A 24,774-nucleotide genomic window follows, 5' to 3' on the forward strand; every position below is an offset into this window, starting at 1 on the left:
CGTGAGTTGATCACCTCTGTTGTATATTTTACATCCGGCTGTTGTGGTTTTACCTTTCATCGTCTCAGTGAATTATTGTAATTGTTGGGCGGTGGCTCATAATTCATCAGTGTCCAAAATAACTTTCTGTCTGACTGCCAACAGCTGCTGGACTAAAAACGTCTACCTGCCAAGACATTTGTTGTGGCCAAAATAATTCACATACATTTTTTTTTTTTTTAATAGAAATATGCTGCGCTACCTGCTTTCATTGCCGTTTCATGTTAAGAATCAGGTATACTGTGTGTTAAGACTTACCTCACCCACCTCATGAAATGCGTCAGAATTCAAATCACAAGAGAGCATGTGGAAGCCTGTCTGAAGCAGAGTGATAATATACTGTGTGTAATCTCTAGATATGTGGTGAGAAAAAACTAAAAAAATTATGGAATTTCAACAAAATTTTTCAAAGAAGTAAATTCAACTTCCTGAAATTCCAATTCAATTCCAATTCCTCAGTTGAAATGGAATTGATGAGTTCATTCATGACCCCAACGCTGGTCGACATCTTGCTTTACACCCTGATGAAGACACTGCTGCTGTCAAAACCTCTTTTTTTTTTTTTTTTAAATGTTGTAAGACAATAAAGAATTCTGGATCAAGAGCAACTTTTTACTCTGAATACCCAAAGAGCCAACAGATGAGAAGCGTCTCCAGGCTGCAGTCTGTCTTCTGTCTTCTGTGAAACGTCAGTGAAAAATCCACTAGTTGGGATTTTCATCGCTTTTGCTCCAGCTGCAACATCAGTGAGTCGCTTTTTAATAAAGGAAGCAATTATTTTGCAGTGTCACTTTCAGCACTGCGGGGAGAAATATTTCAGTTGGACTCAACATATTTGGAAGAAAACACACTGTAACATGTTGTAGGTTGAAAAACACCACAAGACTAGAAACACCTTGTGTCTGTAAAACCACAACTTTTAAGGAACTGAGCAAAGCTGGTTTCATTTTCCATATGCGCTATATATTTGTTGACATGAAATACATTTTCACAAGTTTCACTTTGTTCCTTGGGTTATAAAACATTTACATTTTAAATCATTTAGCTGGCGCTCTTATCCAAAGCAGCTTGCCAAGAGTGCAACAGTAGAAGAAGCGTAAATCCCCTAAATCACCAAAATTACAAGCAACCAGTGGTGGAAAGTAACATTTACATAGTACATTTACTCAAGTACTCTACTTCAGTACAATTTTGAGGTACTTGTACTTTACTTGAGTATTTCCATTTTATGCAACTTTGTACTTAAATGTATACTCCACTACATTTTAGAGGGAAATATTGTACTTTTTACTCCATTACATTTATTTCACAGCTATAGTTACTAGTTACTTTTCAGATCAGTGTTTTATATTTAAAACATTTGATCATCTTTATAAAATAACTATAAAATAGCATTGTTATAGATTAGACTACCCAAAAGTATAGCTAAATTGTTAAGATTAGCTTCACGTTGACAACTTTAAAATGCTGCTTACATGTACATGTATGTCAATAAATCAGTATTAATATTCCAATAATTTATGAAAAATATAACTCTCTAAATGGGGACAGTTTGCATAATGAGTACGTTTACTTTGATACTCTAAGTACATTTTGCTGCCAATACTTATGTACTTTTACTTAAGTAAGATTTTGAATGCAGGACTTTTACTTGTAATGGAGTATCTTTACATTGTTGTATTGCTACTTTTACTTAAGTAAAAGATCTCAGTACTTCTTCCACCACTGCAAGCAACCAACAGAAAGCAGTGCACTTTTTAAAGCCACATCGTCGACACATGGCATATGTTACCACTGGCACATGTGGTCGCCAGTGGCAACGAGGGACGTGCCGCCATGTTGGAGGAGTGACAACAAAAGCAGAATGTAGAATTTGAACATCCCACCATCCCGTCCCTCGCAGCCATCGTTTATCCCCAAACATTCCTGGACAGGCTTAGTATTGTGGAAAACAGAGTAACAAGAAGTCAGACTTGGAGATACAAGGTTTCAGCAGGAAATCAACAACAGTGTAACAGCAGTAAACAAAGACAAAAGGCCTCTCAAGTGTGTCGTCATTTCAAGGCTTTTGGATTCTATCCGGATCAATTTTTATTTTGTCTATGGTGGAAATGAAAATTAATGGAATTTTTGGATTCTGTTTGTTGCTCTTGGGACTGAATGGGTGTAATGAGTAGAAATCACATATGACGAAGTTATTACATATTTTAACATGTAATTATTACTATTTTGCTAGACGTATGGCTACAGATTTTTTTTTTACTTTTTTCATTACAGCTTTAACACCCATCAGAATCCACCTCAACTAATAAAGAAATGCATAATAGTGCAAAAATAGTCAATATTAGTGCTGGAAGTCGTTAAAGTCATTGACATCATTTTACTCCTCTATTCATTTTCACATCAGACTGAAAAAGGGGGGGCGGGGCCAGAATCCCTTATTTGGGCTGAAAAATGATGTCACACTTCAGAGGTCAACTGTCAATGAATGTAAAAAAAAAAAAAAAAAGTCATAATAGGCGACATGAGTTTTCAGCAGGACACTGATACAGTAACAGCATTAACCAACAGGCCTAAGAGTTATAACAATGTTTTACCAAGTAAACCTGAGAGCAGAAGGCACGGCTTTTCAAGATAGTAACTTTTTCCCTTGTAACTATTTACTTGCAACTTTCCCCTTTTAAGAAAAGATAGAAAAGACAAGATAGTAACTTTTCACTTGTAACTTTTCCCTTGCAACTTGTAACTTTTCCCTTGTAACTTTTCATGACCATTTTGCATTTGAAACAGAAACAGCATGAAGGTTTTTGGCACGTAAAGCAAAACCTCATTAAAAGCCCTGGACATTTGGGGTTGTCTTGTTGATTTCAAGCAGTAAAAAATCTTCCCAGTTTGATGGTTCATCATCAAATCTCCTCCTCCTCTTCCTCTTCCTTCTACTTCTCCTTCCCCTCCTCCGCTCTGCATCATCTCTTTCTGACTCATCCCTTATCTAAGGATGGTGATGCTGATACACTGGGCAGTTTTTTTTTTTTTTAGGGTAATGTAAATGGGAAATGCTCCTATAGCAACAGGCAACAAACAGCCACGCTGGGACAAAATGTGATCAGATGTTTCCTGGCAACAAGACGGCCCTCTGTGATAAAAGCAACAATGTTGAATTCACTCCTCAGCAATGTTGCAGATCAGAGGTTAGCTGCCCAGAAAGTTGATCTGTGTATCACTGTCTTAAAGTCACACTGAAATGAAAAATCTTTTTTTTTGTGTCTTTTTAGCTCATTCTATCACACCATACACCTGTTCGACAATTTATGCTCCCCAAATGACAAAACAAACTTTATTTTCTTCTATTTTTGTACAAAATCTCATTCATTTTACTTTCTTTTTAAAATTCCAACCAATAAAACCATGACAGATTTTTGAACAATCCTTAAATCAAACTGCCATCCTCTCCCTAACTGATCTCCCATTGGTTCACACTTTTGTATGATCCCTCCCTGCATTATGTCCCGCCCCAACATCCTGTTTCGACAGGAAATACATCACATTAAGGAAGCAAGACACTCTTAAATCTCTTTCTAAATGCAGTTTCATTGTGACTGTGAGATTGATGATACACCGGCAGCTTCCTCAGGCAAAACAGGGGAGTGGAGGTGGGAAACTGAAGTAAAATGAATGTGCATGATGGAATTTAAGGGATTGCAGTAGAAGTAAAAACTAACACTTTTATCCAAAGCACCTTACAATTACTCAAGGAAATGGATTTTAAAGGGATTTTTTCCTTTCCTACAATTTTGTATTATAGCCTTGAGTTTATGAAACACACTCAAGTGTTAATTTTTGTTTCAAGTGAAATAATTTATAAATATTTTTAGTAATTTATTCTCTTCTTCTCTCCCACCTTAAGCCTAGAGTCTGTTTTGGGGCGTTTCTAGCAGCCAGAAGGAGCTAATGCTCTGATTGGCTGGCAGTACTAGAGGGCCCCCGCCCCCTCCCCCAAAAGGAAGATGATTGGTCGACTCCAGTAAAGTCAGCTTTCTATGTGAAATCCGCCCACTTTCCGACTGACAAATTTCAGAGGCATTTTTTCTACATACAACTTTGGCAAAACAACTCAGTGCAATTTTCACTTTCTTACTGTGAACAAGGAACATTTAAGAGTGTAAAAGAAATCAGATCATCCATTTGTAAAGACCTGTTAGTGTTAGTGCCATGCTCTACAGCAGTGGTTCTCAACACGGGGTCCGGGGACCACCAGGGGTCCTTGAGAGGGTTCCAGGGGGTCCCCAGCAAATTGATGAATTGTTAAACTTCAGCATTATTCAATTTACAAGAATGCCATGACTACCTACAATACAGATAGTCATGGATTTCTGTACAAAATCATATCAAACAATAAAAATATTCTCAGATTTGGGTGCGAGAGACAAAATCTCATCAGATGGTGGACCGTGGCCTTAATGCGGACTAAATTAGGGGTCCTTGATATGAAAAAGGTTGAGAATCACTGCTCTACAGGACCAGAGGTCGCTCTCGTTCAAGCCTTCGGACAGGGAGTCAAATAAGTCTGTTCTGAAATGTGTTTAACAGGCAACACATCTGCTGCTGCTGGCTGTCCAAGAGACGAAGAGGTGGAGTTAATCTGTCTGTAGTGTATGCAAGCACACAACCTCTGCTGTCTGTATCCATGAATGTGCACAATACTATATATTTATGTTTGGTGTTAAGAAAATTCACTTAACCAGACTGACTTACAGTAAATGAGCAGTTAGCTAAAGCAGTGGTTCTCAAGGTGGGGTCCAGGGACCACCAGGGGTCCTTGACGGGGTTCCAGGGGGTCCCCAACAAATTGATGAATTGTTAAACTTCACCATTATTTCATTTACAAGAAGTTAACACAATTAGAGAATGTAGAAGAATGACTGTTTTGATCATAGTTTCTCTGTTATCTCTCATGGAATTCTGGACAAAATCATCTCTAACAATAAAAATATTCTCAGATTTATACGGCGGTTTAGTTTGCTTTTTTTTCATTTATCCTACAGCCATAATCATGACCGTTTGCATACAAGGCAATGGCAGGGTATTAGCCTAAAATTTTTTTCATGTGTGTGTGTTAGCAGCTGTAATCATTTCTTTAAAACACTGCCATTTTCCTATGTATGTATATGACATGTATATGATGCTATGTAAAGCCCTTTGAGACATGTTTGTGATAAAGGGCTATATAAATAAACTAGACTAGACTAGTCTGCACTCGCAAAAAACTGTCAAATGCACAGTGGCCCGCTGCAGTGCCCCTTATCTTCGTTGTCTCTTGGTGTTTTTCTTTTATCTTTTTTTGAGTTATGTAATGAACTTGCAATTTTGACAGAAATTCCTGACTCCCGCAACGCATTCTGTGACTCATGTATTTGCTTTATAGTCCACTAGAGGGCAGGTGGGGCACAACAGCTGTGCATTATAATGATCAACATGTCAGAGTCTTGGTCATGAACTGGAGGCTGTCAGCTGCACACCGGTCCTCCAACATGGAGGAACATCGCTGCAGCTGTGAATGAAACACTTCCTGACACACTGGCTCCTGTGCAGCAGAGGATTTTCCCAGGAAAGAGCGATCAGACAGCGGAACAGCAACAGCAAACGTCTTCCTGAACTGGATGTATATAGTAGGTTGTGATATAGTAACTGGCGATAGAGAATACTATAACGGACTTTTACTTATCTGAAAATGTTGTGGATTCTTACTTTAAAACAGACTCATGACTCCTCATCCGAAGGCTAAACTTCCCGTCTCATCAAAGCATTATGTAAACTATAGAAACTCAGGTACTCTGTATTTATGACAGTCTGTAATTTGCATAGCAGCAACAGCAACGTATGCATTTTTGCTTTCATCCCTTGACCTTCCTCAGCATTTCTGTTGCTGCTATGCAATTTGAAGACGCTCATAAATACATACTGGCACATACTGAGTGTGGACATTTTTCTGTAGTTTATGTTTTTTTAAGTCAGCACCCCATAAAGTTTAAGTTTTTTTGAGATGAGCACACCTCTAGTTAAAGCATTTGTGTACCACAGCCTTATTACTGTCATTATTGTTATTATTAATCCTCCTCCTCCTCCTCCTCCTCCTCCTCCTCTTCATCATCCACCTCTCCGTCGCTGTCCTCCAGCAGGCGAGACTGGAGGGCCAGCCGCTGAGCCACGGCCGTTACCATGGCAGCGCCCTTCCCGCTGCCGTCCTCCGAGACCAGGAAGGTGATGTCACAACCCGGGGCGAGGAGGCGCACCGTCGCCTGGAGCTCCTCGCTGAAACTAGAGAGAGAGAGAGAGAGAGAGAGAGAGAGAGAGAGAGAATATGTAAATATTGAGAAAAATGTCAGTTTTATCTGATTTGTAAGAAATAACATCCTGTATTGCTACACACTGACTCAAATTGTTGAATTGCCTTTATATGCCACTTTACTATTGTATGCTGTATGTTATTTGCTGAATACTGTTTCATTGTTTACATTATTTGACTTTATCCTTTGCAATGCAAATCCTTTCCCTGTCAAGCCAATAAAACAGATGTGAATTTGAGAGAGTCAGAATAAGAGAGAAAGAGAGAGAGAGAGAGAGAGAGAGAGAGAGAGAGAGAGAGAGAGAGAGTCTATAATTAGTTATGAGTTATTATTATTAGCAGTATCTATTCTTATGTATATATTATTTTTCCCGCTATATACTTTGGCAACACAAAAGTATTTACCTGTCATGCAAATAAAGTTAAAATTGAAAAATTCTAATTGACAGAGAAAGAGAGAGAAAGAGAGAGAGAGAGAGAGAGAGAGACAAAGACAGAAGATAGTATCCATTATCTATCTGACTTTAATCTTTGCAAATGCTCTGGCAACATAGATCCTTTTTCTCTCCGGCCAATATAGCAGATTTGAATTGTAATTTGAATTGCGAGAAGATACAGAGGGAAGGAGAGAGAGAGAGAGAGAGAGAGAGAGAGAGAGAGGGAGAGAGAGAGAGAGAGAGAGAGAGAGAGAGAGAGAGAGCTGAACATCAAGCCTTACAGACTTTCAGAGCAGCACTGCTAACAAAAAACACTATTCAGATTGAACACATTCACTGAACAAGTTAAATCTAATTATTTGGACCAGTGGAGTAATGGAACCAAAAAGACGACGAGCTACACGGCCATGAGGAGACACAACAAAATGGCCGACAGGAAGCAGACGCCGATCCTGACCTGATTTTCCTCAGTTATTTACCATTTTATTCTACTCTAAACTCCCCTGCAGTGTCTGTGTGGAGAGGAGAGTCAGCGTGCGATATAATGTGTTGACTGCTGTCGCACCTCTGCAAGTATGCTGGATAATATTGGAGGAAAGAGAAGTGTTAACAGTTTGAGTCTTGGCTCGTTCTCAACAGACTCCTCACAAAGGCAGGAAGCCCGTTAATGTGTCGACACCCGGCCGCTTTCTGCAAGTTCACACAGATAAACCGAGACTTTCCCAAAAATCTCCTGAAGAGAACAGAGCCGGGGAAGTCTCCGCCGCCTCGCCCCTCCACGCCCCGACGGCTGCTTCTGTCTTCCATCAACCTTTGTGACGTTAATATTCATGTATGTGGAAAATATCAGCCAATACACCCGATACAACAGACAAAAAAAAACATAATTAAGGAAAAATAATCACAAAAAACAATTAACAAGACCTTAGCGAGAAACAGGAATGAAAGGGTGAAACTACATGCAAGATACAGTTAAAAGAGAAAACATTGCAACATTAAAAACAGAATAAACAGCTCATTTGAGAAAAAAGAAAGTTAAGTTTTCCTAAACGTTTAAGAAGGATGTTAGATGCTGCTAATATAAGCAGCATGTAATATAGCCTTCCTTATGTGCTTATTTGTGCTCATTAAGCTTTATTAAAAGTAGCATTTGCTTTCAGCGTACCTCCTACTGTTTCTTTTTTTCTTTTTTTTACATATTTACATATTGTAATGATGTAGTATAGAATGAAGAGTATTTTCTACATCCATTTGCACAGTATAAACTTTGCAATGTTACAAAACATATACCTAGGGCTATTTAACATTATTCATCAACATTTTTTTCATTTTAGCTTAATAATGTTGTTTAGACAAAAGCGCAAACAAAGAGTAAATTACAAATTGATTAATTGACGGGAGATAACGTCGTCAAGGCAACACGTGATGCCACAAAGTGCTGTCCCATTCCTCCTGTACCATTTCGAGCCCTCAAGTCTTCTCACACTCAGGCTCTACAGACAGAGGAGCTTTTTAGAAAGAAATTATTTTATTTTCTGTTGCTCGAAATGTCACAGTGAAACGGCATGTTGAGAGCATCTTGCTTCCTTAATGCGATGTATTTCCTGTTGAAACAGGATGTTGGGGGCGGGACATAACGCAAGGGAGGGGTCACTCAAAAAGTGTAAACCAATGGGAGATCAGTTAGGGAGAGAAAGGCAGTTTTATTGGATGGGAGGGGCAGTGGGGGCGGGACTGCTCAAAAATCTGTGATGTTTTATTGGTTGGAATTTTTATTTACGCCTCCGGGGACACGATGATGTCACCAGTAAAGTTTTTCCGTTTTCCAGGGAGTAAAACTAATCAGATTTTGATATAAAAATACAAGAAAATAAACAATGTTGTAAATGTTTGCCTGAAATGAGTTTCTTAGACAAATATAAATAGTGAAGTTGATCCTATGGGTGAATTTCTTTCCAAAGCCTTTGCCTTTCCATCAAGGCAAAGGGCGGCTACTTTAAAGAATCTAAAATATAAGATAGTTTTGATTTATTTATCACTTTTTTGGTCGCTGCATAATTCCATTTGTGTTATTTCATAGTTTTGATGTCTTTACTATTATTCTAAAATGTGGAAAATAGTGAAAATAAAGAAAAATGTGGTGTGTCCAAACTTTTGACTGGTAGTGGAAAATTGGATAACAAGGTGAAAAAGTCAATTTTTATTTCACTGTGACTGTGCTATATCCTTGGACTGACCACTGACTCTCAAAACTTTTACTTACAGCAGAGTTTCCTAACTGAAACCGACGTCATTTGCCAGTAATTATCACAACACTCTGTCAGCATGCTCTGCCTTGTCCTTAACATTGGTTTAAGATCCAAAAAATATATTCTCATTGGCCAATAATACTCTCAAATTAAAAATCCTGACCTCTCCACAGATGATCACAGTTAAAGCCTCTACATTCACAAATCCAGAGAGTCAAGTTCCTCTGTTCTCCTCCTCATCCAGACCTCGTGGCGCAACGGTAGCGCGTCTGACTCCAGATCAGAAGGTTGCGTGTTCAAATCACGTCGGGGTCAGATCTTTAGGCAGCAGGTGGTTCAGACCCAACCTGCTCTGCTGAAGAGTCCTTAACCTTACAGACATGTTGACCCCATATGAGCCGGTGTGCAGCCTCAGATCCTCAGGCGGGGCAACTTCTGGCTGTTCCAAAGTCTAGAGTTAAAACTAAAGGTGACTAAAGCGCTTTTCCCATCAGGGTTTTCCCCTCGGCTCTGGGACGACCTGCCTGAGGAGAGAAGGCTGCAGAATCGGTGACTTCTTTTAAATCACTTCTTAAAACCCATTTTTATAGACTTGCTTTTGTGTGATGTCGTCTTTTTATCAGCTTTTTATCATCTTTTTATCTTCTTTCTATTGTCTTTTTACGTCTTTTCTCTTAACTCTAAATTTGATCTTACTTTTATTCTATTATTTTATTTATTTTGGTTTTCATCTTACGATTATACCACTATTTACTTGAATGTTTGCTCTTTTCCACCTCTGTCCTCCTATGAATTTAATCCCTGTTTGTTATTGTTTTATTGCCTTTTAAATTCATAATTTGAGTATTCTGCTTTTATTTTGTCGGTCAAAGCACTTTGTAAACTCTGTTTTTAAAAGGTGCTATATAAATAAAGTTATTATTAACCAAAACACACAGGCCCTGGTTCATCAGCATCTTAAAGACCCCATGAAGTGGCTTCCGTGATATATTGACGTATTTTCTGAATGAAACAGAAAGTGTCAGTGGGAGGGGCTTATTTAAATATTAATGAGATACAGAGGAAGTGGGCGGACAGCAGTCTGCACTCGGCTGTAGAGGAATATTCTCCGCCTCCGTCGCCCGTCTGGGAAAATGAGTTTCAGGTGAATGGGGGGGAATTTTCATTGGATGATATTTTTGTATTACTTTGTATTTTGTAGAAGTCGTGTGAGGATGAGGAAGCAAGCGTGAACGTCTGCAGTGAAGATTTGCGCTGAATAACGGTGTAAATATCGGTCTTTTCCTCTCACTGTGCGACCGTTTGGCTTCAGGAGACTTGGATTATGCTATGGAGACATTTTATGGTCATTTTTTGCTCTTTTTTTGGAACTCGTTTGGAAAATGTTCAGTTGTTTTGGAGCAGGCTGCTACAGAGTCGTGCTGCAGCCTCCCTGTGTGTTATATGGACTAACAACCTTCACCTATTCCTTTAAGCGGGCCTAATAATCAGTAATAATAACTACACAGAGCAATGGGTAGTAAAATATTGCAGATAAGGTCATTTTATGAATAACATTAAATACACAGAACATTGTTTGCTTACACTAATATGAAGCTTAGCATAAATTCAATCAGCAGGACGACTTCATTCACAAGTTTATCCCCTCTACTCCTTCAACAAACAGCAGTTTTAATCTACACTTGGAGTTGGCTGAAGTGACAGGAAATTGCCTTTAGCCGTGATAAACTAACACACAACAGTTTATTATTTCAGCTTCTGGAGCATGTACTGTACGTCTTTATGGCACTCATGACTCATCGGATGTGGTGACTCACGCTGTGACCGGAATGAATCACTGTCTGTGTTTTAGGGCAGTAATACGTACGTCAGACATTTTTTGTTAGTGTCTTGATATTGTGGAATGATTTTGAGGGCACTACATATTTCCCACAATGCACTGTAATATCTAGTGAACAAGCCTGGTCACTAAAATGGTGAAAGTATACCAAAATGCATTGCGAGTCTGTCGTCACCTGGCCGTTACCAAGCAACGAAGTTGTAACCCTTCCGTGGTTTTATAATGATGGCATCCTCTTCTTCACCAAACCTCGTTTACTAATACAAGTAAATTTGCTTTTTTTTGGTACCAAAAGGCGTCAAGCTATTCTAAAGATGTTTTCTTTTAACTGCCAATTGATAATTAATTATAAGTGCACGTTTTGTTAAGCTAATTTGAGCTCGTTAACGGTAACATTAACATGAAGGTCTGTTGTTCAGGAAGGTATTTATCTCTAGCTGCAGGTTATACGGTACATAGCTTACTGTAACCTTTTTTTTTTATTAATGTCAGCTAGTGAGAATCCAAAAGGTGAAGGAAACCGCACAGCTGGATTGGCGAAGTGCTGCTGTGTGAAAATAAACAGAAAAAAGAAGCCGCACACAACTCCGATGCATAGAATATTTATTCACCGACATAAGGTCGGAAAACGCCTAGATGGGAACGTCGGTGAATATTTTTTTTTCTGTTTAATGTCAGCTAGTGACACATATGTGGTTGGCTTTGAAGGAATATTGGTAACTTGTCAAATGTTAGCTGAAACATTTGTTTATGCGACTGGTGAATGCAGATGCAGGTTGATGATGAATTAAGTGTCCGAATTCACTCATTAATCATGTGTGATTTACCGCTAATTAGTGCACAAATAGAGCAGCACTATATAGGGAAATACAGATGAGGGAACAGTGATCCATTCCGGTCACAGCCTCAGTGTTCCTGTCCTCCTCTCTCTGTGCTGGCTGTGATGTGACGTCTCTCAACGTTTTCATGGATCTTCTGCACAAATGACGAGCTAACTGAAATATGTTTTGCACTTATCAACTCAATCACATGTCGCATTTAAACATCTTGGGTTGGGTTTTCTTTCATTAGTGAGTGTGAGCTCCCATTGCATTTAGTCCCCGACCAAACACAAATACACTGTGTATAAAAAGACTCTCAAATGTCTTTATTGTTGTGCATTTAAATCACTTCTTAAAACTCACTTTTATAGACTTGCTTTTATGCAATTGTTTTTTTTATCTTGCCAACTTTTAATCCTATATTGTTTCTTATGTTTTCCTCATTACATTTCTCATTTACATTTTCTCATCTCATTTTACATATTTAATTATTCTTATTTTAAAGTGGCAATACGCAGCATACTTGTTTTTGATTTTATTTAGTCTCCATCTTTGTCCCTCAGCCTCACTGTGATGTTTCTGCTGCACTTCCCACAGGTCACCTGTCAATCAAACAGTGTGGGGGCGGGGCTTGGATTTTCTGTCGATGCAGTTTGAGTTTCTCTTTTCTCTGTCTGTTCAGCCATGGTGGCTATCGCTGCTCATGCTCACTACCCAGTTCTTCTTCTTCTCCTGTTTATTCCAAACAAACCAGAAACGTAAAAACGCATCACTTCCTGTGCAGCAGAGGATTTTTTCCAGGAAAGACCTACAAGACACTGGCTGTGTAATAGCAAAACAGAGATTTATTTTGATGAAATATTTCGTGGAATATTTCTGTACTGTAGCCTATTTTCTCATTATTGTGTTTCCTATTTTAACACACACACACACACACAAATAAAAAAAACAAAACCCTGTGTCTCCTCATTTCTTACTTGGGGTGTTTCTTGTAGACCGTCCCATCGACCCCCACGGTGGTCTTCAGGTGGTCCAGTCTGCGGTTCAAGCGGATCCTGTTGGCGACGGTCGCCAGGGCGGCGGCGCAGAGCCGGGCGGAGCGGGAGGAGACGGTGTCACACACCAACCGCACCAGGTGAGAGTCCACCGGACCACAACTCACACCCAACGCTGTCAGGATGTCCTGAGCGTTCTGCAGGCCGCCGTCCTCCCTGAGAGAGAGAGAGAGAGAGGGAGAGAGAGAGAGAGAGAGAGGAGGGGAGGGGGGGGGGGGGGGGCAGAGAGAGAGGGAGGGAGAGAGGGAGACAGAGAGACAGAGAGGGGGAGAGAGAGGGGGGGACAGAGAGAGAGAGAGGGAGGGAGAGAGAGACAGAGAGAGAGAGAGAGGGAGAGAGAGAGGGAGACAGAGAGAGAGAGAGAGGGGGGGGCAGAGAGAGAGGGAGAGAGAGAGAGAGGAGGGGAAAGAGAGGGGGGAGAGAGAGAGAGAGGGACAGAGAGAGAGGGAGAGAGAGAGAGAAGGAGGGAGAGAGGGAGAGAGAGGGAGAGAGAGACAGAGAGGGGGAGAGAGAGGGAGAGAGAGAGAGAAGGAGGGAGAGAGGGAGAGAGAGGGAGAGAGAGACAGGGAGGGGGAGAGAGAGGGGGGGACAGAGAGAGAGAGAGAGGGAGGGAGAGAGAGACAGAGAGAGAGAGAGAGAGAGAGAGAGAGAGAGACAGAGAGAGGGAGAGAGAGAGGGGGACAGAGAGAGAGAGAGAGAGGGAGGGAGAGAGAGACAGAGAGAGAGAGGGGGACAGAGAGAGAGAGAGAGAGAGAGGGAGAGAGAGAGACAGAGGGAGATCGAGAGAGAGAGGGAGATCGAGAAAGAGAGAGGGGGGGACAGAGAGAGGGAGAGAGAGAGAGAGAGAGGGACAGAGAGAGGGAGACAGGGAGAGAGAGAGAGAGAGGGAGAGAGAGGGAGAGAGAGGAGGAGAAAATAAAAAAGAAGGAGAAAAGAGAGACAAGAAAATATACAAAAAAGATATAGCTTATATATACATACATACATGTATTAAAAGCATCAACATGTACCAGAACACTGAAATGTGATTAAAAAACCCTAACCCTAACCCTAACCCTAACCTAACCCTAACAAAAAATAAAAAAAATAAACACCAAGAATTAAAGGGGCCATGTTATCAGAATTCAGAATTCCTCTATTTCTGTACCTATATATGATCAAAGATGTTTATTGAAGACATTGTTAAAATTTGATTTTGTTTGAGTGGTTAAATTTAAAGAATCCATCTTTTTTTTTTTTTTACATGCTCCTGATCTGTTTTCCCAGACCAAAAAAAACACAACAACGACAAAAAACAATAACTTCGGTGCTTGGTGTTGGAACGGTAAAAGTCGAAATCTCAAATCAGACACTCACTCCTCGATCTCGGAGATGAACCTCGTCTCGAATCTGTCGGGGGTCAGCAGGGCGTCCGACACCTGTCCGTCAAACAGCAGCTTGTCCTCCGTCAGCTTCACCAGCACCAGCCGCACCACCTCGCCCAGGTACATCCCACTGATCATCTTCTCGAACCTGCGGGGAGGCACGGACCGTGGGGGGGGGGGTCAACCGGCGGGGACAGAGAACCACAATATCCCCGATATCCTTATCAGACTGTTCACTCCTCACTGAGAACTCTACTGGATGGATCTACAAGCAGCCACACCACAGCTTTTTCTTACATGGTTATTATGTGTTTAGTCATTATTTTGCGCTCATCCAATTTTCCAGTGTTCCTCCATGATGGCGCCAGATGCGGTTTCTGGGAGATTTATGATGAATGCGACTGCAAAGCCTCTGGACAATTTTTAGCTGCAAGTACAAGTTCACTCTGAGGGTCGATCTCAGGTGAGCAACCTAACGTATTCATCCGCCGCGGAGTGATTTTTAGCTGTAAACCGCCAAGTGACATCAGAGGCGCCCCGACACTTGGTTCTTTGGTAACACTTTACAATAAGGGTCACTAAGTTAAGGGTTAGTTAATGCTTAATAAACATTAACTAACCCTTAATTAACGGTTAAATAATGTGTAATTTACTAGTGGTGTTCATGTTAACACCATTAGAGGAGAGAGGAGAGGAGGAGAGGAGAGGAGACAAGGAGAGGAGAGGAGAGGACAGGGGAGAGGAGAGGAGAGGAGGGGAGAGGAGAGGAGAGGAGAGGAGAGGAGAGGAGAGGAGAGGAGACGAGGAGGGGAGAGGAGAGGAGAGGAGAGGAGAGGAGAGGAGAGGAGAGGAGACATGGAGAGGAGAGGAGGAGAGGAGAAGAGAGGAGAGGAGACAAGGAGAGGAGGAGAGGAACTAAGGTATTAATTTATACATTATTTAATAGTTTATAAAGATGACTATTAAATAATGTATAAATTAATACCTTAGTTAACATGAACACCATTAGTAAATGATTACCAGACACATTAGTTACCTGGAAACAGGGAAAATAGTCCCTGCTAGTTCAATTATTTTTCTATCATATTTTGAGAAAGTTTTAAAGATTTTTAAAAGTGGAAAGTGTTTTTACTGCTGTTTTTAACAAGGTCTCGTGACTTAACACTAATGTTGGATTTTTAGAGCCAATGTCTGTTCCTGTTTTACCTGAATTTATACACACTTTAAATTGTCTATGTCTCTGCATGTGTGCATGTGTATGCATGTAGTTTTAGTTTAGTTTAGTTTAGTTTATTTTTATTTCTGTGTCATGCCTAACATATTTGAAATGATAGGTTTCAAATGAACAATACACTGAAAAGATCTGCTACAAACTTACAGTTTATCTTGATAAAGAGCTTTTTTTCTCATCTCCCAGGCTTTCTCCAGGTAACTAGCTAATCTAAATGTTTCATACGAAAACAGCCAACTCAATCTTTGTGCATCATCCATATTTACAAAATCAATATCTGTTTTTATCTTACTAAACAAAGTATTGCAAAGTATTTATTGAGGAGAGGAGAGGAGAGGAGAGGAGAGGAGAGGAGAGGAGAGGAGAGGAGGAGAGAGGAGACAAGGAGAGGAGAGGAGAGGAGAGGAGGAGAGAGGAGACAAGGAGAGGAGAGGAGGAGAGGAGACAAGGAGAGAGGAGGAAAGGAGAGGAGACAAGGAGAGGAGAGGAGAGGAGACAAGGAGAGGAGAGGAGAGGAGAGGAGGAGAGAGGAGACAAGGAGAGGAGAGGAGAGGAGGAGAGGAGACAAGGAGAGAGGAGGAAAGGAGAGGAGAGGAGAGGAGGAGAGAGGAGAGGAGACAAGGAGAGGAGAGGAGAGGAGGAGAGGAGAGGAGAGGAGAGAGGAGAGGAGACAAGGAGAGGAGACGAGGAGAGGAGAGGAGAGGAGAAGAGAGGAGAGGAGGAGGAGGAGAGGAGAGGAGAGGAGACGAGGAGAGGAGAGGAGAGGAGAGGAGACGAGGAGAGGAGAGGAGAAGAGAGGAGAGGAGACGAGGAGAGGAGAGGAGAGGAGAGGAGAGGAGAGGAGAGGAGAGGAGGAGAGGAGAGGAGAGGAGACAAGGAGAGGAGACGAGGAGAGGAGAGGAGGAGGGGAGAGAGGAGACAAGGAGAGGAGAGGAGAAGAGAGGAGAGGAGAGGAGAGGAGAGGAGAGGAGAGGAGAGAGGAGAGAGGAGAGAGGAGAGGAGGAGAGGAGAGAGGAGAGGAGACAAGGAGAGGAGACGAGGAGAGGAGAGGAGACAAGGAGAGGAGAGGAGGAGAGGAGAGAGGAGAGGAGACAAGGAGAGTAGAGGAGACAAGGAGAGGAGGAGAGGAGAGAGGAGAGGAGACAAGGAGAGGAGACAAGGAGAGGAGAGGAGGAGAGGAGAAGAGAGGAGAGGAGACAAGGAGAGGAGAGGAGCAGAGAGGAGAGGAGACAAGGAGAGGAGAGGAGGAGAGGAGAGAGGAGAGGAGACAAGGAGAGGAGAGGAGGAGAGGAGAAGAGAGGAGAGGAGACAAGGAGAGGAGAGGAGCAGAGAGGAGAGGAGACAAGGAGAGTAGAGGAGGAGAGGAGAGGAGGAGAGGAGAGGAGACAAGGAGAGGAGAGGAGGAGAGGAGAGGAGGAGAGGAGAGGAGACAAGGAGAGGAGAGGAGGAGAGGAGAGGAGGAGAGTAGAGGAGGAGAGGAGAGGAGGAGAGGAGAGGAGACAAGGAGAGGAGAGGAGAGGAGGAGAGGAGAGGAGAGGAGGAGAGGAGAGGAGACAAGGAGAGGAGAGGAGGAGAGGAGAGGAGGAGAGTAGAGGAGGAGAGGAGAGGAGGAGAGGAGAGGAGACAAGGAGAGGAGAGGAGGAGAGGAGAGGAGAGGAGGAGAGGAGAGGAGACAAGGAGAGGAGACAAGGAGAGGAGAGGAGGAGAGGAGAGGAGGAGAGTAGAGGAGACAAGGAGAGGAGAGGAGGAGGTTATAAATTCTAGTTCCTCTAACATGTGCTGTACAGAGAGACCTACGTGTGGACCCCGGGGTTGAGGGAGTTCCTGTCCACCGTCAGGTCAAACTCCGTCTGGACGTCCCTCAGCGAGCCGTCGTCCCCGAAGCCGCCCCACTCCGTGTTGATGCACATCCGCCCGTCTTCCCCCTCCACGCGCTTCACGTTCTTAATCTCCTCCATGTAGCAGGCGTTGGTTCCCGTACCTGAAGGGCAGAGGAACAGATTATACGATACGATACAAGGATTAGCGGACGACCGGACAGAAAGGGATGAAATTCGTATGTGGACCCATCGCTCTCTGATTTGAAAGCAAAATGGAGGTGTGGTGCTTTTGGAAAAAAAAAGGGCAGGCGGAAAAACACAAACACAGAAACATGGATCTCGACAGTTTAAGATTGGCTTAAACTGTCGAGATCCATGTTTCTGCTGCGCTAACATGATGCCAGGCCATACTATAGTTCTCTTTCTGTCTTTATTTATTGATTATATGTTGCTTTGGCAACAGAGACTTAAGCATTTAATGGCAATGGAGCTCATTTCAATTGAATTGAATTGAATTCTATATCATAAGTACCTGAAGAGAAGAGCAGCAGATTGCATGCTGCAGGATCACAACAATTTGATTTCAAGTACCTGAACATCTAACAGTAATGGATTATATGTAATGAGATTACAGTAATCAGATTTAAAAAATAAAAAATAAAAAAGGTAAATTTGATTGTTACTCAAACCCCAGAGTAATCAGATCAGAGATATTTAAAATGAGGGATTACTTGTTGGATTAATCATAAATGTGTGTGCAGGGTGAAAACACACCAGCTGATTGAAGTTTTGACCAAATTATGGTGCTTTTAATTTTTTTTGAAGTCAGACAAAAATAGAAGTCACACAGACTGGACCCCCAGTGTTTTACAGATAATGAATGACGAACTTCAGGAAGTGCACAGATTGCACATGGCATGAATTAGGCTCTGCCCCAGTGTTTTATGGGACTTGGAGTTATGGCAACACGTGATTAGATATTAACGTGTATGGGAGCACACACACACACACGCATGCACATTCACACACAGACACAGAAATAAGAACATAGCAACCTCTCTTGCTCTTTCTCCACCACTCTCTATCTCTCTCTCTCTCTGTCTGACACACACACATACACACACACACACACACACAGAGGACTGGCGTAATCATTTCCAGAGGGAGATCATTTGTTTCATATTCCAGTGAGTTCTCAAACCAAACTAATTATAGCCGAGCTAGGACACAATTCACTGCCACAGCATGACCCTAATTATATATAATACGGTCATGTTGTATGAATGCTGTCAAGAGCCTTCTCTCCTATATACTGGGACAAACACATTATTTCTCTTATGTATGCATCCATGGTACTGCTAGGTGCAGTAACACCCGAGAGAGAGTTCTTCTTTCCCAGGATTATGATTAAGAAGATACCAGATACCACAGTGATCACAGTCAAGAACGCTCTTGAGAGTATTATGGGCTTTGTACAACGGTTACCAACGCATGTGTAACTGTCTGGACCAGTATACTTACAGAGGAACAAACACTGTTAAACTAACTCCTTGGTTACCACAGGAGTTACAGTAAACAATAAAGCACAGCTAGACGGACTTTATGGGAATTATCAACATGGTTGGAATGCATCTTTGATGAATCACACTGCTTGGCTGGAACAACCAGTACTAGAATGTCCTACTCAAATAGAAGTATTGATTTACTGTATTTACTTAAGTAGAAGTAAAAGTACTGGTCTAGAAATCTACTGAAGTAAAAGTAAAAAGTAGCTAATTTAAAATGTCCGTTGTTGAGAGGACAGAGGTCAAACTAGATTCTTTTAATTGGAAACATTTGGAAATTACACAATAAAGTGAACAAACAAAGTAAAGCCAGATTACTCCTCTCACTGTGAACCATAATGGTATGGTATGGTATCTTATATCGTATCATATCACATTGTAACATATGGCATTGTATTGTATTATATTATGTCTTATCATATCTTAGCATTATAGTATCATGTTGCTTCATATATGAGTAATCAAATTACTTTTGAACAAAGAGGTGTCACATATTTGAATAAAGTGGCATTGTATCGTATTGTATCACAGAGTATTGTATCATAGATCATATCATAATGTTTCGCATCATATCGTATCATATCACAGCGTATCATAACATATCGTATCGTATATTGTATTGTATCCAATTGTATCAAATGCTATGCTATCATATCGTATGACCATATCGCACTGTATTGAGCTGTGTGTGTGTGTGTGTGTGTGTAGCTATGTGTGTGTGTGTGTGTGTCAGTGCAGAGTTGGGTGCTTCCGTTTACCGATGATCATGCCAATCTCACAGCTCTGGTCCCTGTAGCCACAGCTCATCATCGTCCCCACTGTGTCGTTCACCATGGCAACTGAGCCTATATCATAGTCCTGGGATGGAGAGAGAGGGAGAGAGAGAGAGAGAGAGAGAGAGAGAGAGAGAGAGAGAGAGATGTGTTAATGGAATGTCCTACCTACTAATCATCTTTAGACCAAATAATTACCTACCTACCTACATAAACATTTTGAACATTTTTATTTGAATAAACTTAAATAACACCCATGTTAAAACTAAGTGGAATATTGCTTTAAAATCTTCTAAATGTCACTGTCTATACTGTATGACCCTTAAACCCACGGCACACACTCACCCCTCTCCTGTGGATGCCTCTCTGAGTAACCGCACCACATCTTCCCCCTCCACTCCTGAGCAGTTGAAGCCTTTGGTCCAGCGAATCAGGATGCTCTGTAGAAGGTGGAAGGGGGGGGGGGGGGTGCAGAGGAAATTTTGATATGAAAATGACGTGATGGTCAGATGGTTCTTCGATCTCTAGAAAGAAAGAGTGCAGCGGTGCCTCCCCACCTGGTAGCTCAGTGGTTTGAGGTGCATGTCATGAAAACACAACATCCTGGGTTCAAATCCCACCCAGGACCTTTGTCACATGTCTCTCTCTCTCTCAGTCTTTCCTGTTTATCTCCATTATGTCTACTGTTGAATAAAGGCAAAAATGCCCAAAAACTAATCTAAAAAAAAAAAGAAATGAGTGTGTAGCAACATAACGCGTAACCTAATGCAGTGATTCTCAACCTTGTTCAAGGACCCCTAATTTATTACACATTTGGGCCCCCATTTGATAAAAATTTTGTCTCTTGAACACAAATCTGAGAATATTGTTATTGTCAGATATGATTTTGTCCAGAACTCCATGACTCTCTGTATTGTATGTGGAGAGATAACAGAGAAACTATGATCAAAACAGTCATTCTTCTACATTCTCTAATTGTGTTAACTTCTTGTAAATGAAATAATGGTGAAGTTTAACAATTCATCGATTTGCTGTGGACCCCCTGGTGCCACATCCACACTAATACGTTTTCGTTTTAAAACGTATAACTTTTGCTACGTTTACACCTAGCCTCCACACTACTCCGCCGTTTTCAAAGCCCTAAAACGGAGACTTTTGAAAACGCTGCTGACCCCGTTTTAGTTTGAAAACTCCAGGATTGCGTTTTAGGACGGAGACTTTTGAAAACGATGACGCAGACACCCACGTTTGCTTCCTGATTGGGTCTTATCAGTCACAACGTGTCCTTCCCTGATTCGTCACGCCCCTATCACATGACCCTTTTCCGGAAGAAAACAAACGACATCGGCCTTGACTACCAGTGGTTAATTCAACATGGAGAACGAATTACAGGCGTTGCTAACCTTGCTGTCTATGCTAGCAGCTGTTGTGCAGTTAAATCTCTGGTTGTACTTTTCGCCATTGCTGTTCTTCCTCCGTAGTATTTTCTGCAACTAAGCAACCAACCGCAGAGTAGACAATCTGCTTCCTGTTTACACCGGCACGCACATGCCCAGTGTATGTGAACGGTCATGTGATATGCGTTTTCAGGCGTGTTAGTATGGACGGAGATTATTTCTGAAACGCTCGTGTGGACAGAGATCGTTAAAACGAAAACGTATTAGTGTGGATGTGACATGGAACTCCCTCAAGGACCCCTGGGGGTCCCCGGACCCCACGTTGAGAACCGGTGACCTAATGTATGCTGTTTGGTAGATGCTTTCCAAAAGCACCAAACCCCTGACTCCGGCAGTGTTAGTGCCACGCTCTACCCAGTGTAGAGGACTGTAGGGGACCACAGCTAGTGACTCCACTCACTATACAATACTGATATTATGTGGACTGCTGTGGCTCTGACTGGCACCAGAAAGAAATACTGGCTTATACAGTATATGGGGAGAAAGGGGAGATTTCTATTCACTGCACTGATGGAGGCCTAGAGTGGGAGGAAACGATTTCACCTTGCACTTTATACAATAAATATTTCAAGAAGAATATGATGATTTTGTTTGAGTCGTAGGCTTTCTTAAGCCTATTGGTTTTTTGTACCTACACACCCACAACAAGGACAAACACAGCGAAGGCGCGGTGAGTCACATTTGACACCTTGAATAAGATTTCTATTCCAAAATGCTCGACATCTATTATGAGAAAAAGTCTGTAAGTCTGTAAAAGTTTTATCTTGTTGTTATCTAACTCCGGACTTAAGTTACCGACTAGCCTTCATTTGTTTTAATTTTGGGGCGTCACTCAAAAGAGCAGTCGCCACTTCCTTAAGAACGGTGGTTATCTCATTTGGGAATGAAACATTTTAATTGTGCCTCACCTACACACCATCTGCACTAGACAAAACAAACAAACTGACTAAACTAAATTACTAGACAAAACTAAACTACACACAAGCTGAACTTTTTGAAGACTTTAATTTCCCTGTTTCTGTCCTCTGAGGCACAAAGACACAAGCACAGCCTTCTCTAAATGAATCCATTGTCTGGTGTGTGTGTGTGTGTGTGTGTGTGTGTGTGTGTGTGTGTGTGTGTGTGTGTGTGTGTGACCTTGTCGATGTCTTTCTGCTCGCAGGGGAAGGAGAAGGTGAAGCCCAGAGGAAGCGTTTTCCCCTTCAGATTCTGAGAGTCCAGGAACTCAGACAGACAGGCTGCAATATGATCGAACAACTGGAGAGAGAGATAGATAGATAGATAGATAGATAGATAGATAGATAGATAGATAGATAGATAGATAGATAGATAAATAGATAGATAGATAGATAGATATGTTTACCAAACCTGAGAACATTTTAAATTAGCTACTTTTTACTTTTACTTCAGTAGATTTTTACACCGGAACTTTTACTTTTAGGTACTTAAGTAAAATATCAGAAAAGTAACAATACTTCTACTTGAGTAGGATGTTTTAGTACTCTTTCCACTCCTGTATTAATCTTATCTGTGTCTTTTATTACTTGCATTAACCCTAGCTATTTAGTTAAAGCCCACATGATAATCCTATGCAATGCATTAAGTCCATATTGTAGGTCTTTGCAGTCTAATTCATGCCCTTGCTTATATAATCATCTATTGGTGATTTTCTTTAACTGTAAAACAGACAAAGCAATGCTAGATTTGATTTTAGATATTCACACTGTACGTTTACACACACACACACACACACACACACACCTGCTCGCCCGGGCCCAGCATAATCTCCTGGGGGATGGCGCAGATCTGGCTGTCCATCTTCAGGACTTTCTGCTGCTCCTCCACCACCCGGACGTGCAGCACCCGGAAGTTGGTGCCGCCCAGATCCAGAGCCAGGTAGTCTCCTTTCTCTGTGTGAGGAATAACCACAAGCAGAAACTCAGACTGCATCAAGGGAAAAAAAACAAGGAGAAAAACATCACACTGTTTGACTGACAGGTGATCTGTGGGAAATGTAGATTGTTGATTTAAGTTTAAATCACTGTGTACAAAAGTTGGCTGAACCTCATTAAAAACGGGTTACTTACACACTGACACTGCTTCTATGAAACCAAAAGAAAGACCCATAAGTAGGGCTGGGCGATATGAAAATCAATATCATAATAATCATAAGGATTTTTATCGATATCAATATATATCACAATATGGTTCATGTATGCAAAATCACGTTAAATAATCAAATTAATGTTCATCTCATTGAACCGAATGGTAATGTTAGATGTGCTGTCAAACAAAACAGAAATATTCAAATAATATTCCTACCATACCTCATTTTATCAGAGTTTTTAAGTAAAATTTGCTTGTCATCATCAATTTACACAGCAGAAATGTGTGTCACGATATCAAAATATCTTCATATCATCACAATATGATTCCACTGAAAGATGATAAAAGATAATATTGAATTATCGCCCAGTCCTACCCATAAGCACTATTCGCCTGTTTTCACACAAATTGCAGATTCTTTTTTTTTTTTACCTTTTTGCAAAAACCCACATACAAATCTGTTCATAAAGCACAGGTAAGCCCATGTTTTCATATAGAAAAGACTGTCATTCAATGTGCAAAACTCCAGTCATTCCAACTGAAGCCAGTGAACACACAGTCCTCAAGGTGCAAACAGTAACAAGCATAACTGATCAAACACCAATCACCTTTTCCATCCTTCACCTTTACTTTGGAATTATTTTTAGTTACATTTTTACTTGAATTTTATTTTAACTTGTTCCCCCAACTTGTTTGCTGATACAGTGCAGTAAATTCAGTTTACACTAAATTCAGAAAATACAGTACATTTTTTTTTCTTTTTGGATACTGTGTATTGTTTTACTTGCACACTTCTATAATATAATAATTGGTGTAGATGACAGTAGCATGTGGTTACTGATTCATTTTTATAGTACTGTTTTTATTTCTCACACCAGTGTGTGACGGGTATTCAGTAGTGTCGATGTATTTGGTGGCTTCTGAGCGCCGTTTGAAGGCAAAGTTTCATTTATAAATAAGATAAAGTGATTCTGAGTTTCATTTGGTGTGAGGTTTTGGCCAGAACAGTGTGCGGGTTTTTGGTTTTGTGTTTACAGTTTTTGGGAAAACCGGCTTATCATTTCAGGAAATGTGTGCAAGCAGTTGTGAAAAACTGATTGAACGAAACAAAATGAAACAGTAACATATAACCGGCGTTACCTGTCCCGTCCGGCGTGGCCCGGACGAAGGTGGGCAGCATCTTGACGGGCGCGCGGTGGTGAGTGTGTTTCCCCAAACCCCGGATGAAATCCTTCCTCAACCTGGAAGAAACGTCCTGCAGCTGCTCCACTGACAGACGGAAAGGCTGCAGACACTCCTCCACCTGGAGAGAGAGAGAGAGAGAGGGAGAGAGAGAGAGGGGGAGAGAGACAGAGACAGAGAGGGAGAGAGAGGGGGAGAGGGGGAGAGAGAGAGGGAGGGAGGGGGAGAGGGAGAGAGATAGAGAGAGAGAGACAGAGAGAGAGAAGAGAGAGAGACAGAAGAGAGAGGGAGAGAGAGGCATAGAGGGAGAGAGAGGGGGGGGAGAGAGGAGAGAGAGAGGGAGAGGGAGAGAGAGAGGAGAGAGAGAGGGGGGGAGGGGGAGAGAGTGAGGGAGAGAGAGAGAGAGAGGGGGGGAGTGAGAGATAGAGAGAGAGAGGGAGAGAGAGAGGAGAGAGAGGGAGAGAGAGACAGAAGAGAGAGGGAGAGAGA

The 24,774-nt window shown here is 41.6% G+C and overlaps 1 protein-coding gene and 1 non-coding gene across 3 annotated transcripts; one reads left to right on the plus strand and one right to left on the minus strand.

Moving 5' to 3' along the window:
• Nucleotides 1-935: 935 nt before the first annotated feature.
• On the minus strand, nucleotides 936-24,397 carry LOC139658367 (hexokinase-2-like). 2 transcript variants are annotated; one of them, XM_071536481.1, is made up of 9 exons: nucleotides 24,244-24,397; nucleotides 22,759-22,907; nucleotides 22,135-22,254; nucleotides 19,902-19,980; nucleotides 19,526-19,642; nucleotides 17,180-17,363; nucleotides 14,144-14,299; nucleotides 12,710-12,943; nucleotides 936-6,357 (listed from the first exon to the last, which is right to left on the minus strand). In XM_071536481.1, the coding sequence occupies exons 1-9, from the start codon at nucleotides 24,281-24,283 to the stop codon at nucleotides 6,147-6,149; spliced, it is 1,290 nt and encodes a 429-aa protein (XP_071392582.1). In that variant the 5' UTR covers nucleotides 24,284-24,397; the 3' UTR covers nucleotides 936-6,146. The 2 variants fall into 2 exon arrangements, with proteins under 2 accessions (XP_071392582.1, XP_071392583.1); XM_071536482.1 differs by lacking the exons at nucleotides 22,759-22,907; nucleotides 24,244-24,397 and having other exon boundaries at nucleotides 19,526-19,625; nucleotides 19,886-19,980; nucleotides 22,135-22,139.
• On the plus strand, nucleotides 9,315-9,386 carry trnaw-cca (transfer RNA tryptophan (anticodon CCA)). The gene has a single exon. It is a non-coding gene; the product is annotated as a tRNA-Trp (tRNA).
• Nucleotides 24,398-24,774: the final 377 nt, after the last annotated feature.

The sequence above is a fragment of the Centroberyx affinis genome, unplaced genomic scaffold (assembly GCF_046629955.1).
Source record: "Centroberyx affinis isolate AG114_WGS23_722 - 3 ecotype Tasmania unplaced genomic scaffold, CSIRO-AGI_Caff_v1 ptg002876l_1, whole genome shotgun sequence".
In the NCBI taxonomy this organism is placed as follows: domain Eukaryota; kingdom Metazoa; phylum Chordata; class Actinopteri; order Beryciformes; family Berycidae; genus Centroberyx; species Centroberyx affinis.

What these genes read in the sequence shown, in the direction of transcription:
- LOC139658367 (XM_071536481.1), bottom strand. Translation starts at nt 24,283, where the DNA reads ATGCTGCCCACCTTCGTCCGGGCCACGCCGGACGGGACAG. An exon ending in GGCCACGCCGGACGGGACAG is followed by an intron (nt 22,908 to 24,243) that starts GTAACGCCGGTT and finishes TTCCTCACACAG; the next exon opens with AGAAAGGAGACTACCTGGCT. An exon ending in AGCAGAAAGACATCGACAAG is followed by an intron (nt 19,981 to 22,134) that starts GTCACACACACA and finishes CACCTTCTACAG; the next exon opens with AGCATCCTGATTCGCTGGAC.